This window comes from Lissotriton vulgaris, chromosome 1_1 (assembly GCF_964263255.1).
Source record: "Lissotriton vulgaris chromosome 1_1, aLisVul1.2, whole genome shotgun sequence".
NCBI lineage: Eukaryota > Metazoa > Chordata > Amphibia > Caudata > Salamandridae > Lissotriton > Lissotriton vulgaris.
In genome coordinates, this window is record NC_141685.1 from 310,142,248 (window position 1) to 310,162,904 (window position 20,657).

The 20,657-nt window shown below is 48.1% G+C and overlaps 1 protein-coding gene across 1 annotated transcript in view; it reads left to right on the forward strand.

The window, feature by feature from the left end:
• The window catches only part of UQCRH (ubiquinol-cytochrome c reductase hinge protein), a 119,133-nt gene extending 106,220 nt beyond the window's left edge, over positions 1 to 12,913 (forward strand). Inside the window, exon 4 of the mRNA XM_086952345.1 lies at positions 12,649 to 12,913. Within this exon, the coding sequence (XP_086808471.1) occupies positions 12,649 to 12,681 (33 nt within the window). The 3' untranslated portion in view covers positions 12,682 to 12,913. The remainder of the gene's footprint in view (positions 1 to 12,648) is intronic.
• Positions 12,914 to 20,657: the final 7,744 nt, after the last annotated feature.

Consider the following 20,657-nt stretch of genomic DNA (forward strand, 5'->3'; position numbering starts at 1 on the left):
AAAATATATACAAATTCTCTAAAAGCTTGATATACAAGTCTCGTGTACCCCACCTGCAGTTGTGCTTAGCATGACGACCCCCAATTTGCTGCACTTCTGATAATACAACTGCGTGCGCCAACCATCTGAAGGAAGTGGTGTATTGTAACAACCAGAACCCTACAGATCCTACAGCAAGGCAATCGTAGCGGTGCTCTGCATGCCAGCGGCCTACAGTGGCTTATCGTTAGTACTAAGAGTGCGCTATGTCATCAAGCTGCAGTGAGCATCTTGGTGTTATTAGTAGTAGAAGTATCAGTATTATGAAAAGTATGATTATTATTATTTTGCAATGCTGTTCAGCATCACAAAGCCAAAAGGTCGCTAAATGCCTCTGTAGGGCGAGCCTCTTTGGCTTTCCCAGTGCTCGTTTATTGGTGCACTCCTGCCTTATTTTGCTATTTTCTAAAAGGATGTCAGTGGCCATATCTGGATTGGTGGCTTCGTGCAGTCTCAGTTACAAATTAAATCTAGCAGAGAGAAAACATGCCAGTTCAGCGTTATGATCAGCAATAGACGGAGCATGAAGTAGTTTAGAGGTGGTGGTAACTGTCTTTGCAATGTTGCGGACGTTGTTCCTTCTCCTTTCGAAACCATATGAGATGAAGGGCTATTAACAGACATAACAGAGTCAAAAGAATATTCAGAATAAGAAGACACTAAAAACTGGCAAGCTGGAGACTGGAAGTTTACCTTCCACCCGTTGCGTGTTGTGAGGAGTTACGACTATACATCTACACAAGCATTTGCAATACAGCGGGTCTCGCATTTGCGAGAGTTGGAGCTAATAGCGGTGTAAATGGCAATGTCCTTTCCCGAAGTGCTGTGCAGTGCATTGGTCTTTGGGATCTTAAAAGTGTTTAGCAGTGCAATATTTTTTCCTGGGTGCTGTGCCGCCAGGGATTGGATAGCTATGCAATTGCTATACACTTGGACATGCAGTCTGATTCAGTAATATAGACTTGCCCCTGGAAACATTTGTGGACACATAACAAGGCTTGAGGACCCGTGATGTCTAACTGAAATGTGACTCCTATGGCTCCTTCCCTGGCTGTAGAGCGCATGAAACAATAAAATATACATTTGCCTTTTCCTGTCGGTCTGGCCATCTCCTGAAAGTGCCTCTGCTCACTTACGCTTTGAACTGGGGGCTAGAAGTACCTTTGCTTATGCGAACATAATATAGTGCATTATTGCAAAAGAATGAAATGCACATAAAGCATTGTTATTTGAGAGTAAAGTAAGAGAAAAAGATTTTTAATGAAATTGAAATATTTTACATATTTTGGTAAACAAAGAGTTCTGGCTAAATAAAGTATCCTTTTTTACAACGAAATTGGATTCAAAAAGGTACATTTCAGTTTAAAATTGTCATAGTTCAGAGAAGCAGGTTTCATTTTAAACAGGATCCCTTAATTGTTTGTGCATTACCATTCCGAAGAAAGAGATGCTGAAACATGCCTGAGAGTGGCATGCATCTCTGCCCTTAGAAGTGATCCTCCCAGTTATTGGGGGTGTGGCTGATTCCGCCACAATACAGCCCCCAGCTCACTGAGGGCCTATGATTAACTGTTAATTATCATATGTGTTTACCATCCTGGCTCCCCAACAACGCCAGAGCACAAGTGAACAAACCGGAATATCTGCCTTCCAAGCCTTGGGAGCCGGTGTGACACGATGCTTCCGCAACTTCCATAAGTCAGTCAGTACAAAGCATTTAGATCATGTTAAGTTTGCAGTTAAATCAGAATTCAAATGCTTTACCAAATCACTCACAAATATGCCGCCTCCTGTTCTCTGGTACTCTGCGGTAGGAAGTCCTGCATTCAAAATGAACAATTTGAAACTACAAGTTCCAGAATGTCCGAAAAAAATATATTGTTACTGAATGCCGACATGGAGCAACAGGGATTAGAGAGAAGGCTTCCCCATTTCAAGCTAACCTAGGTAGCTTCGATACATGCTGTATTCAGGATATTGGCTTATGTGCACATGTGAAACTCCTCTGCCATGATTTAAGCTCCCTCCCCCGAGATTCCCTCCACCCAGATATTTTCCAAGGCAAAGGGATATCCGCTGCACTGTAACTACTGCTAGCTTGCTGTGAAGATTTGGAACACCATCTATGTGAAGAGAAGCTGCTGCCTGCTATCTGTGCAACAAAGAAGAGAATGCAAAAGAACGGAAGCGAGCAGACCTCAGCATGTCGAGAGCTGCTGGGCCTCATACAAAAATAAAACATATTTTTGTTTTTATTGCACAGTTGGTGCACAATGCGCTTCCAAACGCGGAGAACGAGGAACAAATCATCTCAAAATGAAAACACCATTTACATAATAAAAATTGGCAGACCCCACTGCTGGGATTTAAACCTGTAATGACACAGCTAGTAGTACACGCAACTGCTGCTACTTGCTTGAAAGTGGATAACTACAATACTAGTGTATTTAGACACGACTGTCGCTTGCGATCTAGGTAACAAAGGAACGCATTCTTAAGGAAGCACCTAGTAGCGTGCATGTCGGGGTTGCCGAGCCTCATGCCAAAAAAGAAATACATTAGCAAAGACAATTTAAATAAATATATAAATAACTGCTAAGCAGGCATAAGCGCTACCTAGGAGAGACCTAAAAATGAGTGACCGAAAAGCGACTGAAGCAATACAGCTTACAGTGGGTTAAGACATGGTGAAATCATTTAACAGTCCTACAGACTCCGTGCTTAATTACAGCTGGTAGTTGGAGGGAGCGGCCACTGTCACTTATTTTTCGTGGCTGGGACTTATTTTTTATCATCTGTCAGAAAATTGTGTTCATTGTCAGACAGTCGTTACCAAGAGAGAGATAGGCAGAAAAGGGAGAATGGAAGATATTAAAACAGTGGCAAAGAGAGAAAATAGGGATAACAGAACATTCAAGGGTGAGGTACAGAGACAGCAAGTTGGAGGAAAGAGACCTGGGGTGAAATCACAAGCATTGGGATAGCCAATAGGTCTCACCTTTGGGACCTTATAAGTGTTTAGCCATGCAACAGTTACTGTTGTTGCACCAAGGAGATTGTACTACATAACTAAATACTTATAAAGTTCCAAAGGCGAGATCTATTGGCTATGCAAATGCTTTTTTGGCTAGTTGTTGACCTGCCTTATTGTGAGGTGAGCCGGTTTTTACTATTGATTTTTATGATATTAAAGCAAACATTGCCTGCACCAAAATCGAATCAGTGCAGTCTTCCATACCTTACAAAAAACTTACACAGCATATCTTTACAAGTTCAAACCTGCCCTAGTTTGCAAACATGAGACACTTTTCTAGCTAACTAACTCACTAATGGGGCCCATTTTATTTTGGTACTGGGTCTTTTTTCTTTGAGTCTGATGCTGCATGTTTGGCAGGGCCACTGGAATGATGCGATTTCGCGGCAGCTGCGATTTCTGCATGATCATGCATTTGACACACTTGCTACATAATCCATCATCTGCTGCATAACCTACATATTTTAACAAAATTACTTTCTATCTCAAATTGTTCAAAAGTTACTAAAAATGCAGCTACACGTCTTGCTGCATGTGGGAAGGCGGAGTACGCTAGATTTATGTAGGTTTGTTAAAAAGCCAGGTTTGAAGTAGTGTGGCTCACTGGTTAGAGGCGGCAGACCCGAGAGCAGAGGACGGCCCGGGACGAGGGTTTGATTCCCGGCGCGGCAGGTTTCTGGACCAGGGTCAGCGGACTCGATAATTCTCTCGCCTCGGTGCCCACTCTGATCAGCGATCACACTCGGCAACTCTGGGCATTAGCTTGCCTCATCTTCACTAACGGCCCCACCAGACCGCCGGGGATGCCTGGTCTCACCCTGGAGATACCCATTAAGGGACCATCTCTCAGGGAAGCCAGGAAGGGTTTCGCAGCGGTCGAAGCGCCTTGGGACCCTACGGGTAAGTAGTGCGCTATATAAATGCCAATACATTTACATTACACATACAGGTTTTAAGGAGCTTTCGGAAGGTAAGTAGTTTAGGCTCTGATCTGATTGTGTGGGGGAGCGTGTTCCAGATCTTGGCTAAGTTGTAGGAGAGCGAACGGCCTCCACACCTTGCTCTCTTGATTCGAGGCACTGTGGTGAGATAGGATGTCCCGGATCTGAGGTGTCGATTGGGATGATAGGCATTTAAAAGGGGACGGTTGATAGCGGGGCCTGTTCCCCAATAGGAGCGATGGGCGATACACATGGCCTTGAATTCAATTCTCGATTTTACAGGGAGCCAATGGAGGTCCTTCAGTCGGGATTTGACTGAGACGCGTTGAGGGATATAGAGAAGAGTCCTGGCGGCACAGTTTTGGACAATTTGGAGTCTGTTAAGCGTGGACGGTGGGGCCCCAAGGTATAGGGCGTTTCCGCAGTCAAGGCGAGAGAGGATCAGCCTTTGGACCATGATCCGTCTTGAGTGGGGAGGAAGAAGGGGGAGGATCTTGTGTAGTAGCCTCAGGAGCCCGAAGCATGTGGCGGATAGCTTGGTTGCCTGGTAATTAAAATGAGGTGTTCTATCCAGCCATATGCCGAGGCTTATGATTTCTTCTTTGGGTACGGGGGGACAGCCTAGCCAGGGGGGCCAGATGGAGTTGATAGATTTGGTGATGGTATTTCCCAGGAGCATGATCTGTTTTCTCCCCATTTAGTTTTAAGCAGGAGGCCGTCATCCAGGCGGCGACTGCTTCTAGACATTTGTGTAGGCTGTGGTGGGAATTGAGAGGGGGATCCAATGCTACCACTAGCTGTGTCGCCCGCGTATGTGATAATTTTCACCCCAAAGGGGCGAACGACATCAGCCAACGGGCTGAGGTAAACGTTATAAAGGGTGGGGCTCAGGGAGGAGCCCTGGGGCCCCCCACAGTTCAGGTGTTTGCTGGGGAAGGTGAGATCTTTCTCGAATATCTGAAAAGATTGATCTGTGAGGAAGGATCTCCGCCAGGTGAGTGCCGTTCCCGAGATGCCTATCCTACTGAGACGGTGGAGAAGAATGTTGTGGTTTACAGTGTCGAAGGCGGCACGAAGGTCGATGACCCACCGCTATCCAGGATCCTTCTTGCCTCCTCCGTCACTGCGACCAAAGCTGTTTCTGTTCCGTGGAGGGGCCGAAAGCCCGTCTGTGAGGAATCAAGTATAGCGTTTGATTCCAGAAAGTGTGTCATGATAGAATTGACATACTTCTCTAGTAGTTTGCTGAGCCACGCTAGCAGAGAAATAGTTCTATAGTTGGAGGGGTTGTTTTGATCGAGGCTTGGTTTCTTTAATAGGGCCTTGACCATTGCTCGCTTCCATGGAGGCGGGACGATGCCGGCGTGGAGAGAGGAGTTGAGCAGGTCCAGAATAGTGGGTGAGATCTGACTGGTGATCGGGAAGAGCTCCCGGGGGGGCCGGGTCAGTAGGTGATCCTGATTTGACCTGCTGCATGATACTCTCCAAATGGCTGAGGTCTAAGGGCGGGATATATGCGAGGAGGGCGGGTGCTACTGACACGGAGTCTGGGTCTGAGCAGCTAGTCGGAGCGGAGTTTTGAGTGAAAGAGGAATTGATAATTTCTATTTTATGATAGAAGAAGTCCGCTAGCTCATCACAGTGGACTTGGGTGTTGCTGTGCTCCTTTGGTGTCTCCGGTAGTTGAAGGAGCGATTTTGCTATCTGATAGATTTAATTGGGCTTTGAGGCTGCCTTGTCAATTTTTTCCTCAAAATACTTTGCCTGCGCTAGTTTAATACTAGTTTTGTAGCTTTTGATAGCTGCCCTGTAATCTGTTTTGCCCGTTGGTGAATAGTCGAGGCGCCATTTCCTCTCAATTCTTTTACAGTTTCGTTTGGCGTCTCGTAGGTCAGTGGTGTACCAAGGGGCGGTTACATTCCCCTGCTTGGGGTAGGTACATTTGAGTGGGAGTACTAGATCTAGAGATTTGGTGATCCAGATGTTGTAATTCTTGTTGCCCTCTATAGGGTTGGAGGTTTTGGCGGCTGGGGAAGCTTGGACCAATTATGTGACTTTTGGCAAGTCTTGGGTCTTGGTAAGGGGTGGTTGGGAAGGGTCCATGTGAGAGGAATAAGGAAGTGATCAGTCCAGGGGAGGGTTTTCCGACTTGTAGGTTCGGGCAAATGCTGAATATGGGGTCCAGAAGATGGCCCTTTTGATGGGTGGGCTCGAGGACTAGTTGCTGTAGTTCGAGGGCACCCAGACTAGAGGATAATTCTCTGGCGTTTGAGTCATTAGGGTCATCAAGGTGGGTGTTCAGGTCTCCCAGGAGCGTGAAATTGGCAGAGCTAAGAGCGAGGTTTGCAACCGTTGGGGCAAGGTTAGAGAGGAATTGTCCTTGCGTCCCGGGTGGACGGTATGTGAGCATGCCTGAGAACGTATTGGTGGGGCTGAATTTTATAGTGAAGGGAAGGCATTCACTGTCAGGGACACGGGCGGGAGTACTAGTGATTTCGTAGCCTATCTTGTGGATCACTGCTAGTCCACCACCGATTCCTGTTTTGCAGTCATGGCGGAATATAGAATCCTTGTGGGAGGGTTTGCACCAGATCAGGTTCTGAATGCTCAAGCAGCCAAGTCTCTGTAAGGAAGAGGATGTTCGGGTTTGCATCCTCTATCAATAAAGAGATTTCCAAGGTGTGCTTGGGAAGGGATCTACAGTTGAGCAAGAACATGGAATATTGTGTGGGTTCCCCCTTTTGTATGAGGGGAAAAATGAAAACTGCACTGATTACAGGTGGGGTGTTGTATAGAAAGGTCCCAGGCGTAGTGACATGGTGGGGCAGCATCCTTCCTTAATTGGAGCAGGGAGTGCGGGCTATAATTACTGACCCGGTAGGGCGACCGGACAGGGGGGGTGGCCCCTTGCCCCTGCCGTCCGTGGACGGGCGCGCCTTCGGCACGCATGCGGCGTGCCCGTTGCGCGCGTCCGGGGAAGGCACATTATATTTATGTGAGAGGAGGGGGCGTGGCCTCAGGGCCGTGGGCGTGGCCTGTGGGCTCGGGAAGAGAATGGCGACGAAAATCACAGTGCCGTGGCAGCGTTGATGTTGGCTGCGCTGCAATTTGACAGTGATCAGGGCGGGGAGAGTGCGCAGAGTGAAGTGAAGACAGGTAAAAACAATTTCAATTCCAACAATTACATTTTTTAAAAATTGAGCGTGCTCCCGGCTTCCGCCTCAGGAGTGTTGTGACCTCTGAATGTGAGCTGTACCTATCAGCGCGGCTTATATAGTAGGTTTGCGAGGGGGCGTGCGCAGAGTGAAGTGAAGACAGGTAAAAACAATTTCAATTCCAACAATTACATTTTTTTAAAATCGAGCGTGCTTCCGCCTCAGGAGTGTTGTGACCTCTGAAAGAGCTCTGAGTGGAGGTTCTTATCTTATCCACTTGCCTAATAAATATAAAAATGCCTGTCTGTATTGACGCCAGGCTGGCTGTTCATATACCTGAAATGTTACTGGCCGCATATCGTTATAATATCTTTCAGCCATGCCTTAGCAGATGTAATTTGGATTTGGTCATCGCTTGAAAACTGTTATCACTACCGTTCAACTCCTTTGTGCGGCGCGGCCTAATAAATAGATTACACTTGGTCCTATACAGCACGTAATTGACATCAGTCCTGAGGATGGTCTCAAAGTATTCTTTAGGAGACCGAAACGTCGACATTCTTCTTATCCCTTTATTGTCTCATTAACTTTCGACCTGGGATAGCTGTTTTTTTAGGTTCTGCTGTGTCACTTACCAATTTTATTTCTCCATGTACCTGCAGGCCTAATTGTTATTTGAATTGTTTTCATCTGTATATGACATCATCTACCACTTAAATTTTCTTGATAAATTCTATTTTTCTAAAAAACACCCTTGTGCTTGTTGTTTATATGTTGTTTATGTGTTAAAGATTTTTCTAAAGTCATTTAAAATATCATATGTGGTGTATTAATTACATATAGGGATTAGTTTACCATCCCTCTAAATCAATTTAAAAGTGACAAACATCATTTCAAACGAATTCCCTTGAAGGCACTTCAGGCTATGGCAACATTTTCAAACCTCCAAGTTCTTTGGAGGTCAGCAATTTTAACATTTTGCACTTGCCGGTTGTACTTTAGATGGCAGCTGGCGCAACCCTGTGAATACATGAAAGCGGGCGCCGTGCTGTAGCAGGAAAACTGCGTCCATGTAAATAAAAGTTAGTCGCAATGTAAATGCAGGACCCCATCCCGAGCCACTCACATTCAGCCCGGCCCTGATTAGGCTGGGAGGGCATATGGAGGCAGAAAGGGAACTGACAACCTATTGGAAGCAGGGAAAGATGGCGGCTGCGACAACCCTGTGAAAGAAAGCAGCTCCCATGTAAATCAGTTTTGCATGCGACGGACATGCTGAAACATTATTACAATGGTGGCACTCTCGCTTTAGCTTTAAACATGTAAAGCTAACGCCCTGTGCCGCGATTGCACTAATAATAAAGCAATAGAAAAAAACTGTCAATTGTTTTCTATTTCTTTACTTTTGAAGCAATCCCGGCACAAACGCGTTAGCTTTACATGTTTAAAGCTAAAGCGTGGGTGCCCCATGGTAAGCAAAGTAAAAAAAGAAACCGAAATAAAGGGAAGCGTACGGGAGAGCAAGGCCTGCTGTGATTACTGCTTAGTAATGGCTCTGCTGAGTGAAGCATGCGAGTGTACCTGCACAAGGAACAGTTGAAGGATAGTAGCGGCTAGGGGGACGTGAAGAGAATATGCTCGCTTAGTGCTGCAGCCTGATGTGCGCAAACGTGCCAGCATGTGTAATGGCTTACGGAGAAAAACTGGGTAGGCATGAGAATCTGTGGTGGCAGTCCCTTGTTATAACAGTGATGCACAATGGGAACACACACCTTTTTCTACCAGGTTTAGACTTAGCCATTGTAAAATGCTATATATTGAAGCAGCTACGGGCACTGAAGCCTAACACTCAACTTTCAAAACACAAGCAAGAAACAAAGGGGGAAAAAAAGTCCCCCAAACCACAAATAAACAAGCAAAATGTAAAATGATATGGTACTTGGTCCATGCTGTGTGGGGAAAAACCAAGGGAACAATCATTTGCAATGCACTTGGTCTCGCATTTGTTAAAGTAAGAGCTATTGGCTTTGTAAATGACATAGTTTTTGCTTTTTTTGTGGAGCCATCTTGTAATAACAATAGCAGGGAACAAAATAGTGAAAAAGGAGGTGGGTCTATAATACACTTTTAAAGAAATAAGGTTTATTTGGTGGAATTACGATTAACTATGGTACCATCTAGCACAGCTTGGAACAAGCGAGGGGGCGTGGGCAAAGATTTTGATGCAGTTTTTTTAAGGTAAATTTTGGCTAAAAAGGGTTGCATGCATGACTGGATAACAGTGAGTAGTTTGTTAGCAGGGACTACTAGCTTTAGAGACAGGCATGGAAGCATTTTGCAACAGAAGAGAGCGAGATGGCACAAAGAGTGAGTATTTTAAGTACCACTGTACGTGCTGGGAGTGAAACACCATTCTCAGTGACAACCTGCAGAAATTCCCTGTACCCGTAGGAGCCCTCACATGACCACACTTCCCAACCCCCTTATACAAGCCCTGAATATTAATGTAAAGAGCGCTTCGTTCATGAGTGCAATCACCCCTTCAAGCTCACAAGAGAGCTTGGCAAGTAAGGCCTGTCCTCTACTAACACGGTTCAAACAGAGGACATCTCAAGCACCCTGAAGACTTCGCCATGTTGGCACTACAATACCCCACCCTAACGTTATCCTTCCTAACTGATATTTTTTAATGGCGGTCACTGTGTATCGAGCGGACTGTAGTTTCAATCTTGATGTTCACATTGTGATCCACTGCAAATGTGTAAAATAAGATATGAAAGCGCCTTAAGGACAAAATAACCTACAACACTGAACGCTATATACAACTCTATTGTTTACTATTGGTAGCGTTTGCTGGGGTTCGCAATTGAGGGGTGCATGCAGCACTGGAAATGCCTTTTGTGTTACAAGAGTTCGAATACTAGCCTCCACAGATCCATATAGCGCCTGAGGCTTCCCCCTTCCAAGCACAGCGTCTGGGAACCAGCCCTGGGCTCAGTAGCAGCGCACCGCGGAAGGGTCTGCTGTGAGCTTAAATAATAGTATGCAGGCATGCACAATGGGCACGAGGCCACAGCTTGTGCCAGACACTCATTGCAGGTTCACATGCACACGCGCCTCCTAGGGTGCGGGTGCTGGTAGGTACATTCCGCATGCATAGCACCCCTTGAGAGGACGATGCAGGCCCCTGATGACCCATGCCTGGTGCGGCCTCCTGCAGGTCCCGGCATTATCAATGCCACAGCTTCTTGCTGGGACAGGTTTGGAGGGTCTCTGTTTCCTGCCTTACCCGTGCCGTCCCATCAATGCAATGGCACAATGTTCATTTGACGTTGGATAGGTTTATAAGGTGCCTGAGGATGGAAATGACCCCTAGCAAAACTGTGTTTCAGGAAGGTAATATTAAGGTGCTGCGCTCTCCTTTTGAGCTGATGTGCTACTTCACTTACACCCCCTGGGGCATTTGGTGCCCCTGGGGATGTTCCCATTTTTAAGACACTCCCTTGAATACAAATAGAGTGCTGAGAGATACAAGGGGCAACAAGCTTTGTGAGACAAAATAAAATGGATATTTGCATATTTATCAGCAAACGCGAGTGTTAAAGCTTCTGAAAAACGTTCAAAGCCCTCCCGAGCTCTGTTTCTGGCTGAATAGAAGAAGACAAAGGCGCTGTAAGAGTTCTCTGCTGTTAAACTATCATGTTAAGCATCAGACTCCACTTGGAATGGCTGTCATTTACTAATGACTGGCTGCCGACTTTGGAGCTGGGGAAGCAGGTTTGAGTCTCGGCATTGTTCAACTTCCTGTGAATCTGGGCAAATCACTTAATCCCCCGGTTCCTACCAATAAATTTAACATGTCCATGTGCAAAGTAACTGGTGCCAGTGTAAAGCCTCTAATACCTTTTGGTCGAGTTCGCGCTATATAATACTGCAACAAAAACAAGCAGCGGGACGACCTGGTCTGAAGTCACTACAGATCGTGCGAGGAGCACAGAAAATACATAAAATAATTAATAATGAAAACAAGCACTGACTGAGCTGCGGGACGGCTGAGGGAGTTGCAGGAAATATGAAGTGCTGAGAATGAAAGCAGGCACTGGACTAGCATTTTGTGGGAAGTTTAACCCTTTCCATGCTCATGACGAGCTCAGCTCAGTTGAGCTGTGCTTATGACCAGCTGACCTTGTCATGAAACCATAGTATTCAAGCAAGTTCAGCACAGGAGGGGAAAAGCCATAGCAGCCAAGGTGTAAACAACATACAGCGAGCGCAAGGAAAAACGCTGAAGGGGGCGCTTGATTTAAAAAAAAAAGTAGTTCATAAACAAATAGATACTAACCTACAGGGTAAGGAAACTGTAGTTGGCCGGTGCTCCTAGCATACAAACGGAAGGTATGTATCAGGAGCCCTTGTCAACAAGGAGCCAAGATGCAAAAGCAATAACGTTTTTAACCAATAGCAAGCAGCAGCTGTTATTACTCTGTAGAGTGTAAACAGCAGGTTTTGCAGCAGCGCATGCGCGGATTCTCGACCTAAAAAGGAGGGCCTGACCACTAGCATGCAAGGATTTTTAAAAGTCACTGAAATAAACAAATCAAAAGCAGGAGGATGGCTTTAAGCTCATGGGAGAAGTTAAACAGGTCTCGGATGCTTGACCTAAAAAATTGGCACTTTCTGGCACTGGGCTCAGACAGGCTTGCCTATGGCACACTAGCATTGCACCTGTTGCCCAGTTCTGCCAAGAACATAACCAGCTGGCCTGCTATGATAGAAAGTGGTTGCCGCTCTCTCCACAAAACCACCACCAAAGTGCGTACGAATGTAGAACTCGGACAGGCAAAATACTCATGAAAAAAAGAAAAAAGGAAGGCTGGGAACAGTGTGGCTGAGATAGCACCGTAGAAATGGGGCTTACGATATTGCCAGTATTAATATCAGTGACTTCAAAAACTACTTATAAGTCCAGCAATGTATAGGATATCCGTAAAAACACTTAGAATTAAAAAAAAAAAAAACCTGCAAAAGTTAAGAACTTAATTGCAGGTAATGAGCCCCGAAGCAAACTAAAGAATCCAGAGAGGTTGTCATTTGGTACTTGACATGTGACCTACCACAGTTGGGTGGTTTATCATCTTGCATTGTATAACCTTCTTTAAGCATTTTAGATGTGCGAGACATGAGTGGTAAAGTTGATGTGTGTGTGCTTGTACGGATGAGCATCATAATCTCATTCATTCTTATGCTGTGTATTATGTAAGGGCTTTTTATTTGAGGATTTGAGCAGCTCGCTGCACCCAGGGTTTCATTTGCTTATATCAGTGGCCCGGCTTGGGAGTGCGTCAACAAGTTAGTAACACTAAGAACGCAGTCATACCGCTCCTTTTCCTATCCAGTTCTTGACAGCTTACTAAATGCAGCTCACGAAATCTTTCATTGAATATTTTGTCTCAACTTTCTGTCTCTTTCTTTGTTGCAGGTGGCTCATAAGATATTCAGCAAACTGAAATGAAGAGGATTTATAGAAACAGTTTGCCTCAAAAAATGTGTTTCCCTCTGGATTTCCAAGTGACCGCTTTGCCGAGACCACAAGCTGAACACTTTATTGCAAGTGCTGAGCAGTTTTGGTTATGATATCGAAGGTCTCTACGTATATTTCTCCAAACAATATTTTCAGCCCTATCCAGCCAGTGAAGTTTTTGTGATTCCTTGTATTAATAAATATATTTTAAGTTCAGATTAAATTGGCCTGTGTGCTGTTTTGTAATAGGTGCATGCAATAAAACTTGTCTTCGAAGTTGCCATTCACACAATTTTTTTTTTTTTTAAGTTTAATTTCAGGAAACTAATGCTTACAACACGGAACATCGACTTAAACTCCCAAAGAAGTTAGCCATGGCGCCAGTAATTAAAGCTTTATTCACATCCTTCCTTTCTGAAGGAACTATTCCAATCTCCCAGTCAAAGTCCGTGTTCTGTTAGCTGCTTAAACAAGAGTAGATGTTGATGTGTTTTTTATTTATTGCCTGCTCTTAGACCTCCCTTCTTGGGTTTTTGGAAAGCTGTCAAGAAGAATCGATTTGTGAGTCTACCAGTGTCTCTGGTATACCAAGCCCGGTGCCCATGGTTCAGGCACTGTGAATTTTGAGTCCTGGTACAGTTGAACCCCTTCTCTATTCTGTGCTAACTCCAGTTGGATCTGTGTCTTGGGTACCTAGCCTGTGGAGTCATGCAACAGGTGAGCTGTTTAACAGCAGGCGATTGGAGCAAATACGCTCCCATTTAAAGTGCATGTAATAGGAGGGTGTGACTGTGGCACCAGCTAGTTAGAACTTGCTAGTAGCTCCGCAGGGACCTATACCATTGGTTCTACTCTGTCTTAGAACTTGCTAGTAGCTCCGCAGGGACCTATACCATTGGTTCTACTCTGTCCCTCCATTAATGCCAGTATGCTAACCCAGAGACCTGGCGGAGGGCGACTGCAAATTTTGATGCAGTTCTAAATAGTATTATTCTGTGTGAGGAGTAACCTGAACCGGTGGAGTGGTGGAAGCGGACTGGGAAGCTCGGGTGGAGTGTGATTAAATGGCACATGAGGACGTGGTGACTAGCTCCGATAAGCCAGTAACCAGACAAATCATTTCCCTCAAATGGCGTAGTGGGGAGGCTGGTGAAGAGTTAACGTGGACACCCCTTAAAATCTGGACACAGTGATTTTTAATTGCCTTAAAAATTAAGGTGTTAGATTGTGAGGCACCACGATTGGATTGGAGATGCAGTTGAGCAGTAATATAGGCACTTAGTGGGGCTCGGGAAAAGCAACCTTGCCGATAAGGTTAGAAATGGTAACTCTGAAGCTGTATGCCCTGAGTAGTCCAACTCACCAGCATAAGGGTGTGCTGGGATTCTACAGTTTCCCTCTCTACCCTTGTGGCTTAAAATCCAGAGATTGGTAGACACGGGTGCCCAGAGAATGGTAGACACGGGTGCCCAGAGATTGGTAGACACGGGTGCCCAGAGATTGGCAGACACGGGTGCCCAGAGATTGGCAGACACGGGTGCCCAGAGATTGGCAGACACGGGTGCCCAGAGATTGGCAGACACGGGTGCCCAGAGATTGGCAGACACGGGCGCCCAGAGATTGGCAGACACGGGTGCCCAGAGATTGGCTGACGTGGGTGCCCAGAGATTGGCTGACGTGGGTGCCCAGAGATTGGCTGACGTGGGTGCCCAGAGATTGGCTGACTCGGGTGCCCAGAGATTGGCTGACTCGGGTGCCCAGAGATTGGCTGACTCGGGTGCCCAGAGATTGGCTGTCTCGGGTGCCCAGAGATTGGCTGTCTCGGGTGCCCAGAGATTGGCTGTCTCGGGTGCCCAGAGATTGGCTGTCTCGGGTGCCCAGAGATTGGCTGACTCTGGTGCCCAGAGATTGGCTGACTCGGGTGCCCAGAGATTGGCTGACTCTGGTGCCCAGGGATTGGTTGACTCTGGTGCTCAGGGATTGGTTGACTCTGGTGCACAGAGATACGTAGACTCTGGTGCACAGAGATACGTAGACTCTGGTGCACAGAGATACGTAGACTCTGGTGCACAGAGATACGTAGACTCTGGTGCACAGAGATACGTAGACTCTGGTGCACAGAGATACGTAGACACGGATGCACAGAGATACGTAGACACGGATGCACAGAGATACGTAGACACGGATGCACAGAGATATGTAGACACGGATGCACAGAGATATGTAGACACGGATGCTCAGTCCAGTTAAAAATATTTGATCTATACATTACTGTGATATTACCTGTTGGAGCTTACAGTTTGAAGCACGCGCTGTACAAATAAATGCTCAATGCATACTTGGTGGGGTGTATAGAGAGCTATCTGATGCTGCAGGTTTCTTCTTGCACTCCAATTCTGAGCCTCTGTCCGAGAGAGTGAGGGCTTACTCAGACGCTTCTGCTTGTTGTAGCGCTGTTCCTGGCGCTGCTGTTGGATCTCCTGTAGCCTGTTGTTCCTGTGGCCACTGCTTGCCGCACCCGCTTCGCGGGTGCCGCTTCACCCCATTTGGCTGGGGGCTGCTTCGTGACTTTGGTGAGGAGCCTGGAGTTGGGTGTGGGAGCGAGGCGCAGCGGGGCTGCGAGCGTGTGCAGGGACTCCATTGTCCAGGAGTCCCTGCGTGACCTGTAAGACCTTCCGGTCCGCTCTCCCCGTGGCCCGCCCACCGCCCACAGGAGGGTACTTTACCTCCTCCCGCCGCATAGCTCCTTGGGACGCTTCTGCTTGTTGTAGCGCTGTTCCTGGCGCTGCTGTTGGATCTCCTGTAGCCTGTTGTTCCTGTGTCCACTGCTTGCCGCACCCGCTTCGCGGGTGCCGCTTCGCCCCATTTGGCTGGGGGCTGCTTCGTGACTTTGGTGAGGAGCCTGGAGTTGGGTGTGGGAGCGAGGCGCAGCGGGGCTGCGAGCGTGTGCAGGGACTCCATTGTCCAGGAGTCCCTGCGTGACCTGTAAGACCTTCCGGTCCGCTCTCCCCGTGGCCCGCCCACCGCCCACAGGAGGGTACTTTACCTCCTCCCGCCGCATAGCTCCTTGGGACGCTTCTGCTTGTTGTAGCGCTGTTCCTGGCGCTGCTGTTGGATCTCCTGTAGCCTGTTGTTCCTGTGGCCACTGCTTGCCGCACCCGCTTCGCGGGTGCCGCTTCGCCCCATTTGGCTGGGGGCTGCTTCGTGACTTTGGTGAGGAGCCTGGAGTTGGGTGTGGGAGCGAGGCGCAGCGGGGCTGCGAGCGTGTGCAGGGACTCCATTGTCCAGGAGTCCCTGCGTGACCTGTAAGACCTTCCGGTCCGCTCTCCCCGTGGCCCGCCCACCGCCCACAGGAGGGTACTTTACCTCCTCCCGCCGCATAGCTCCTTGGGACGCTTCTGCTTGTTGTAGCGCTGTTCCTGGTGCTGCTGTTGGATCTCCTGTAGCCTGTTGTTCCTGTGGCCACTGCTTGCCGCACCCGCTTCGCGGGTGCCGCTTCGCCCCATTTGGCTGGGGGCTGCTTCGTGACTTTGGTGAGGAGCCTGGAGTTCGGTGTGGGAGCGAGGCGCAGCGGGGCTGCGAGCGTGTGCAGGGACTCCATTGTCCAGGAGTCCCTGCGTGACCTGTAAGACCTTCCGGTCCGCTCTCCCCGTGGCCCGCCCACTGCCCACAAACGGTCCTTATATCCAGGTCCGGGTCTTCCGCGACGCGGGACGCGCGCGGGACTAAGCCCGGGGCGAAGACAGGGCAAAGACCGGGCCGTTTGAGGCCGTTCGAGGTCTGAGCGGTCTGGTCTGGGCCCCTCCTCTTACGCCCTTCTCCTGCAACTTGGGATTTGTGTCTGTCCATTCTTGTTGCCCTGGTTGCTAGCCATAGTTAGTCCACATGTGTACCCGCGTTACACGCAATAGGGCGGCCAAGGGAGGGTTGGTCCAAAATGGGCCCATGGACGATTTCATCACACGGACAAGCAAGGCGATAGATCACGAAATCAACAAATTGCAAACTAGAGTGTCCCTTGACTTGGAAGCGGCTAGGAAGCTGTCACTCGAATTTGCTTCCCACAAGAAATCCTCCCTTGGACACATAGCTTCTGTTACTTCTCCTAATCGCACTTGTAATCGGGAGGGTGTTGTAACGTTGGCTGATGTTCACGATTTTCCTGCTTCGTTCATCCCCCCCACATCTCTAGGCCCACCCGCTCTGCCTGACGGCTTGCCCATTGTTGTGGGTAGCCCTCCCGTTCCCCCCATCTCTACCTTACAATCCTTTGACACCTCTTTGGCTTCCACTTCATACGGTGGCCTTGATAGTATCCCGGTGAATTTAAACAAGAAAAAGCGTTCCCCCAGTCCAACCTCCCCACGGAAAAAAATGACAACGCAGGGGGGTAACTTGTCCATCGTTGATAATACAATAGCTGATGGCAGTCCCGATACGTCTTATTCTTCCCCACTGGTTCTTTGTGGTGAAAATAATGTGGGGAAAGCCCCTGTAGATTCTGGAAGCACCTTACCAACTGAGAGAATAGATCCGGGTTGGAATAACCAAGAAGGGAGGGAGAGGGAATTTATAGGAGTGGTTTGGGATTCTCTAAAAAATCTTCTATCTCCCCTGGATTTAAGGCTTTCTCGAATAGAGAACAATCTCCTCGAGATGGAGAAAAGCATCATTGCCTTGGCCACTCTTGGCCTGAGAGGCCTTGAACGCCAGGGTTTGATAGACAGTAACATGGTCCCCCAGGTTCCTACCCCACCTCCCACCGTCATTCCTGGTTTGCCTCCTAATCCTATCGTGCCTTGTCCTACCCAGCCTATTCCTAAACCCCGCACCAGGAGTCTTATTACTGCAAATCCGCCCCTTCAGCCCAGGGCTAATACCTCAAATGCTCCAACAACACAATCACATATTAGCACCAAGTCAGCTGCCCCGAGAGCACAGAATTCCGTTAGCTCTAGTTCCCGACTTGCCCAGGCCCCCCAGAATAAATCTCCTACTTTTGGAGGTCCTCATACCAGGAGTAATTTTCGAGGAGGTTACATCGATCTTCCTCCTGAAGCTAATGATTATGTGGTGGTTTTGACGGGTGTCCCGGAATTAGAGATTGGCCATCACGAACACCAGCATTCCCTACATAACAAAGTCACGCATTGGCTCAATACTTATAGACCTATCCCCAATGGTAGGAGGAGCAGAGTCTTAATGGTACGTAGAGTTCCGTGGGTGGGAACCACAAGGAAATCGACCCCCGGTGACTGTATAGTCGTAACCTTTGATGATGTCTATACGGCCAAACACATCTGTTCTCGTGGGAATCAAGATTGGGGCTCTTCTATTGCCCCGAGGTCCCTGTCATTCTTTTATCCTCCCCGTGCAGTATGCCCGCAGGGGGGTAATTGGTCTACGGTCCCCCAACAGCTCAGTTGGGGGTACCCTCCCAAGGTGCATAATCCAAACAGTGGTTGGCTTGGTATTGCAACTTCAAACAGGTTTGGCAGCCTTGAGGATGTCGACTGACTCCTAACGCCCCCAGTACCAGCACTACTAATTAAATCCAATAGCCTTACACTGGAGGCTGGGAGATCCTCTCTGTCGACTACCTTGGGCGTGACTAGTACTGCCCCTCCGACCCAGTCTTTAACCCAGGTCTCTCTTGTACAGGATCTGGTGCACCTTCCCACAGCTGACTGCTCTTCTAATATCCCCTCAGTTTTAAGCATGATAGCCCCCGATTCCTCGCCATCTGCAGCTCTTCTCCAGTCTTTCCGGGATGGTGACATCCATGCCGTTTTTCCAGTTTCTGCGCCCCAGTCTGGCGAGATCTCGACAGGCATTTCCCAGCTTAAGATTCTAAGCTGGAATGTGGCAGGGCTTGCCTGGAACTTCGACAAACCAGACTGGATTTCTTTCATGGAGCCTTTTGGGATCTGCCTCTTACAAGAAACCTGGTGCCTGGAGCCTGTACACAGGGTCGGCTTTACGACCTACTCTGTGCCAGCCTCCAGGTCCAAAGGCAGTAAAGGCCGCCCTTCTGGTGGCCTTCTTATCTGGGTCAGTATATCGTTGGGGCTCATTGTAAAACATATAAATACCCCATCCCCAGATCTTCTGAGACTCACTATTCAATGCCCGGGGGGCAAGACTCTAGAGCTTTTTAATCTGTATCTCAGGGGGGCCAGGGTGGGGAACTCTTCCCCCTTGTTTTCAACTGGAGTTGAAGAGGAGCTCACTGGCTGCAATAATGATTCCTTCATTGTCTTGGCCGGGGATTTTAATTGTTGTTTTGAGCCTCTGGCCAGTGATGACATTTTGGACACATGGGAGGATGACGTCAAGAGAGGTATTCCCTTGCTTGCTCTTGACCCCATTAAGAAATGGACACAGAATGCCATTGATATTAACGCACTCTGCTTGGAATATGCCCTCAGAGCCACTAATGGCCATTGCAAGTCAGATACTGGGGGTGTGCACACATTCAACAGGGTTGGTCACACCTCCAGAATTGATTACGTATTGCTAAACTACAACCTGTGGGAATATGTCCTTGATATGGTCGTCCAACAAACCACGGATAGTGACCACAATCCCTTGGTCCTATCGCTTGCTCACCCGTGGGAGATAGGGGCTTCAGCATTACCCCGGCTAACTTGGAAATCATCCCATGAAGTTGCTCCATCTAACTGCGGGAGGCGATTGAAATGGGCTAAGGTTGCTTCTGACGATGCAAGAATGGCTCAAGTAAAGACCATAATGATGGAAGCAAAGTGTGTCGTAGGCACGTTGGATTCCGACACCCCCATTCTTGTGCCATTTGTGGAGACCATTGTATCACTTAGCAATCTATTTTTGGTTCCTCAGGGGAGGGGTGGGTCCAAGCGGAGAAACGAGACTAGGGGCAGAGATCAATGGTACTCCCCCGCTTGCCGTCTGGCAAAAAGTGAGCTTATCCTGGCGGTCAGCACTAAAGACCCGGCTTTGATCTCATTAGCTAGGAAAAACTACAAAAAGACCCAAGCTGTGGCAAAGGACACGCACGAAACTAATTTCTGGAGCGATTTAATGGAGGCTGGCTCCAGAAAGGATTCAAGGGCTTTCAGGGCTCTGATTAGAGGCAGGGACAGGCCTGTTGATTCCCTGCTAACATGTAACATCACAGGGGAAGTCTGGTTGGCCCATTTTTCAAAACTCTACTCTAACTCCTTGGGGGTCTTGGGTCCAAGTAGGGGTTCTAGTTATATAGTGCCAGATAATAGCCCTCACCTTGGCCCCACTTTTTCACCTAGGGAGGTGGAAATAGCAATTAGGTGTATCGTCCCTAATAAGGCGGCAGGCCCAGATGGAGTCCCCGGTGACTTGCTTCGAAGCAACGCAGAGGTGTGGAGCTTATATATTGCTAAACTCCTGAATGAGGCACTGGAGGGTGGTGGTTTCCCGGATTCTTGGAGGGGTGCGGAAGTCGTCCCCATTTTCAAAAAAGGCTGCAGGGACGACCCTGCCAACTACCGACCCATAAGTCTGCTTGATTCCACCCAGAAGGTAGCAGGGAAGGTAGTTTTGGGTAGGATTCTGCAGTGGGCCGAGGAAATGCAGGTTTTGTCTGACTTTCAGGCCGGTTTCAGATCCGGAACCGGCACGATTGAGCAGACATTCCGTTTCCTAATGCTTTATTGGAAAGTGGTCAAGCTAGGCAAGGGCAGTCTGTATCTCGCCTTCATCGATCTACGGACTGCCTTTGACCTAGTTCCACGTAACCAACTGTGGGCTGTACTTGAGGGTATGGGAATGCCCGCGTATTTGTTGGCCTTAACCATCAAATTCCATGAAAGCAACTTTGCCCAAATCAGATGGGGTCTGCAGGGCCAAAAAACCTCTCGGATTCCTGTTGACAGGGGTGTCCGCCAGGGGTGCGTGCTAGCTCCCACTCTGTTTTCTCTATACCTAAACGGAGTGGTAGAGCACCTTCTCCA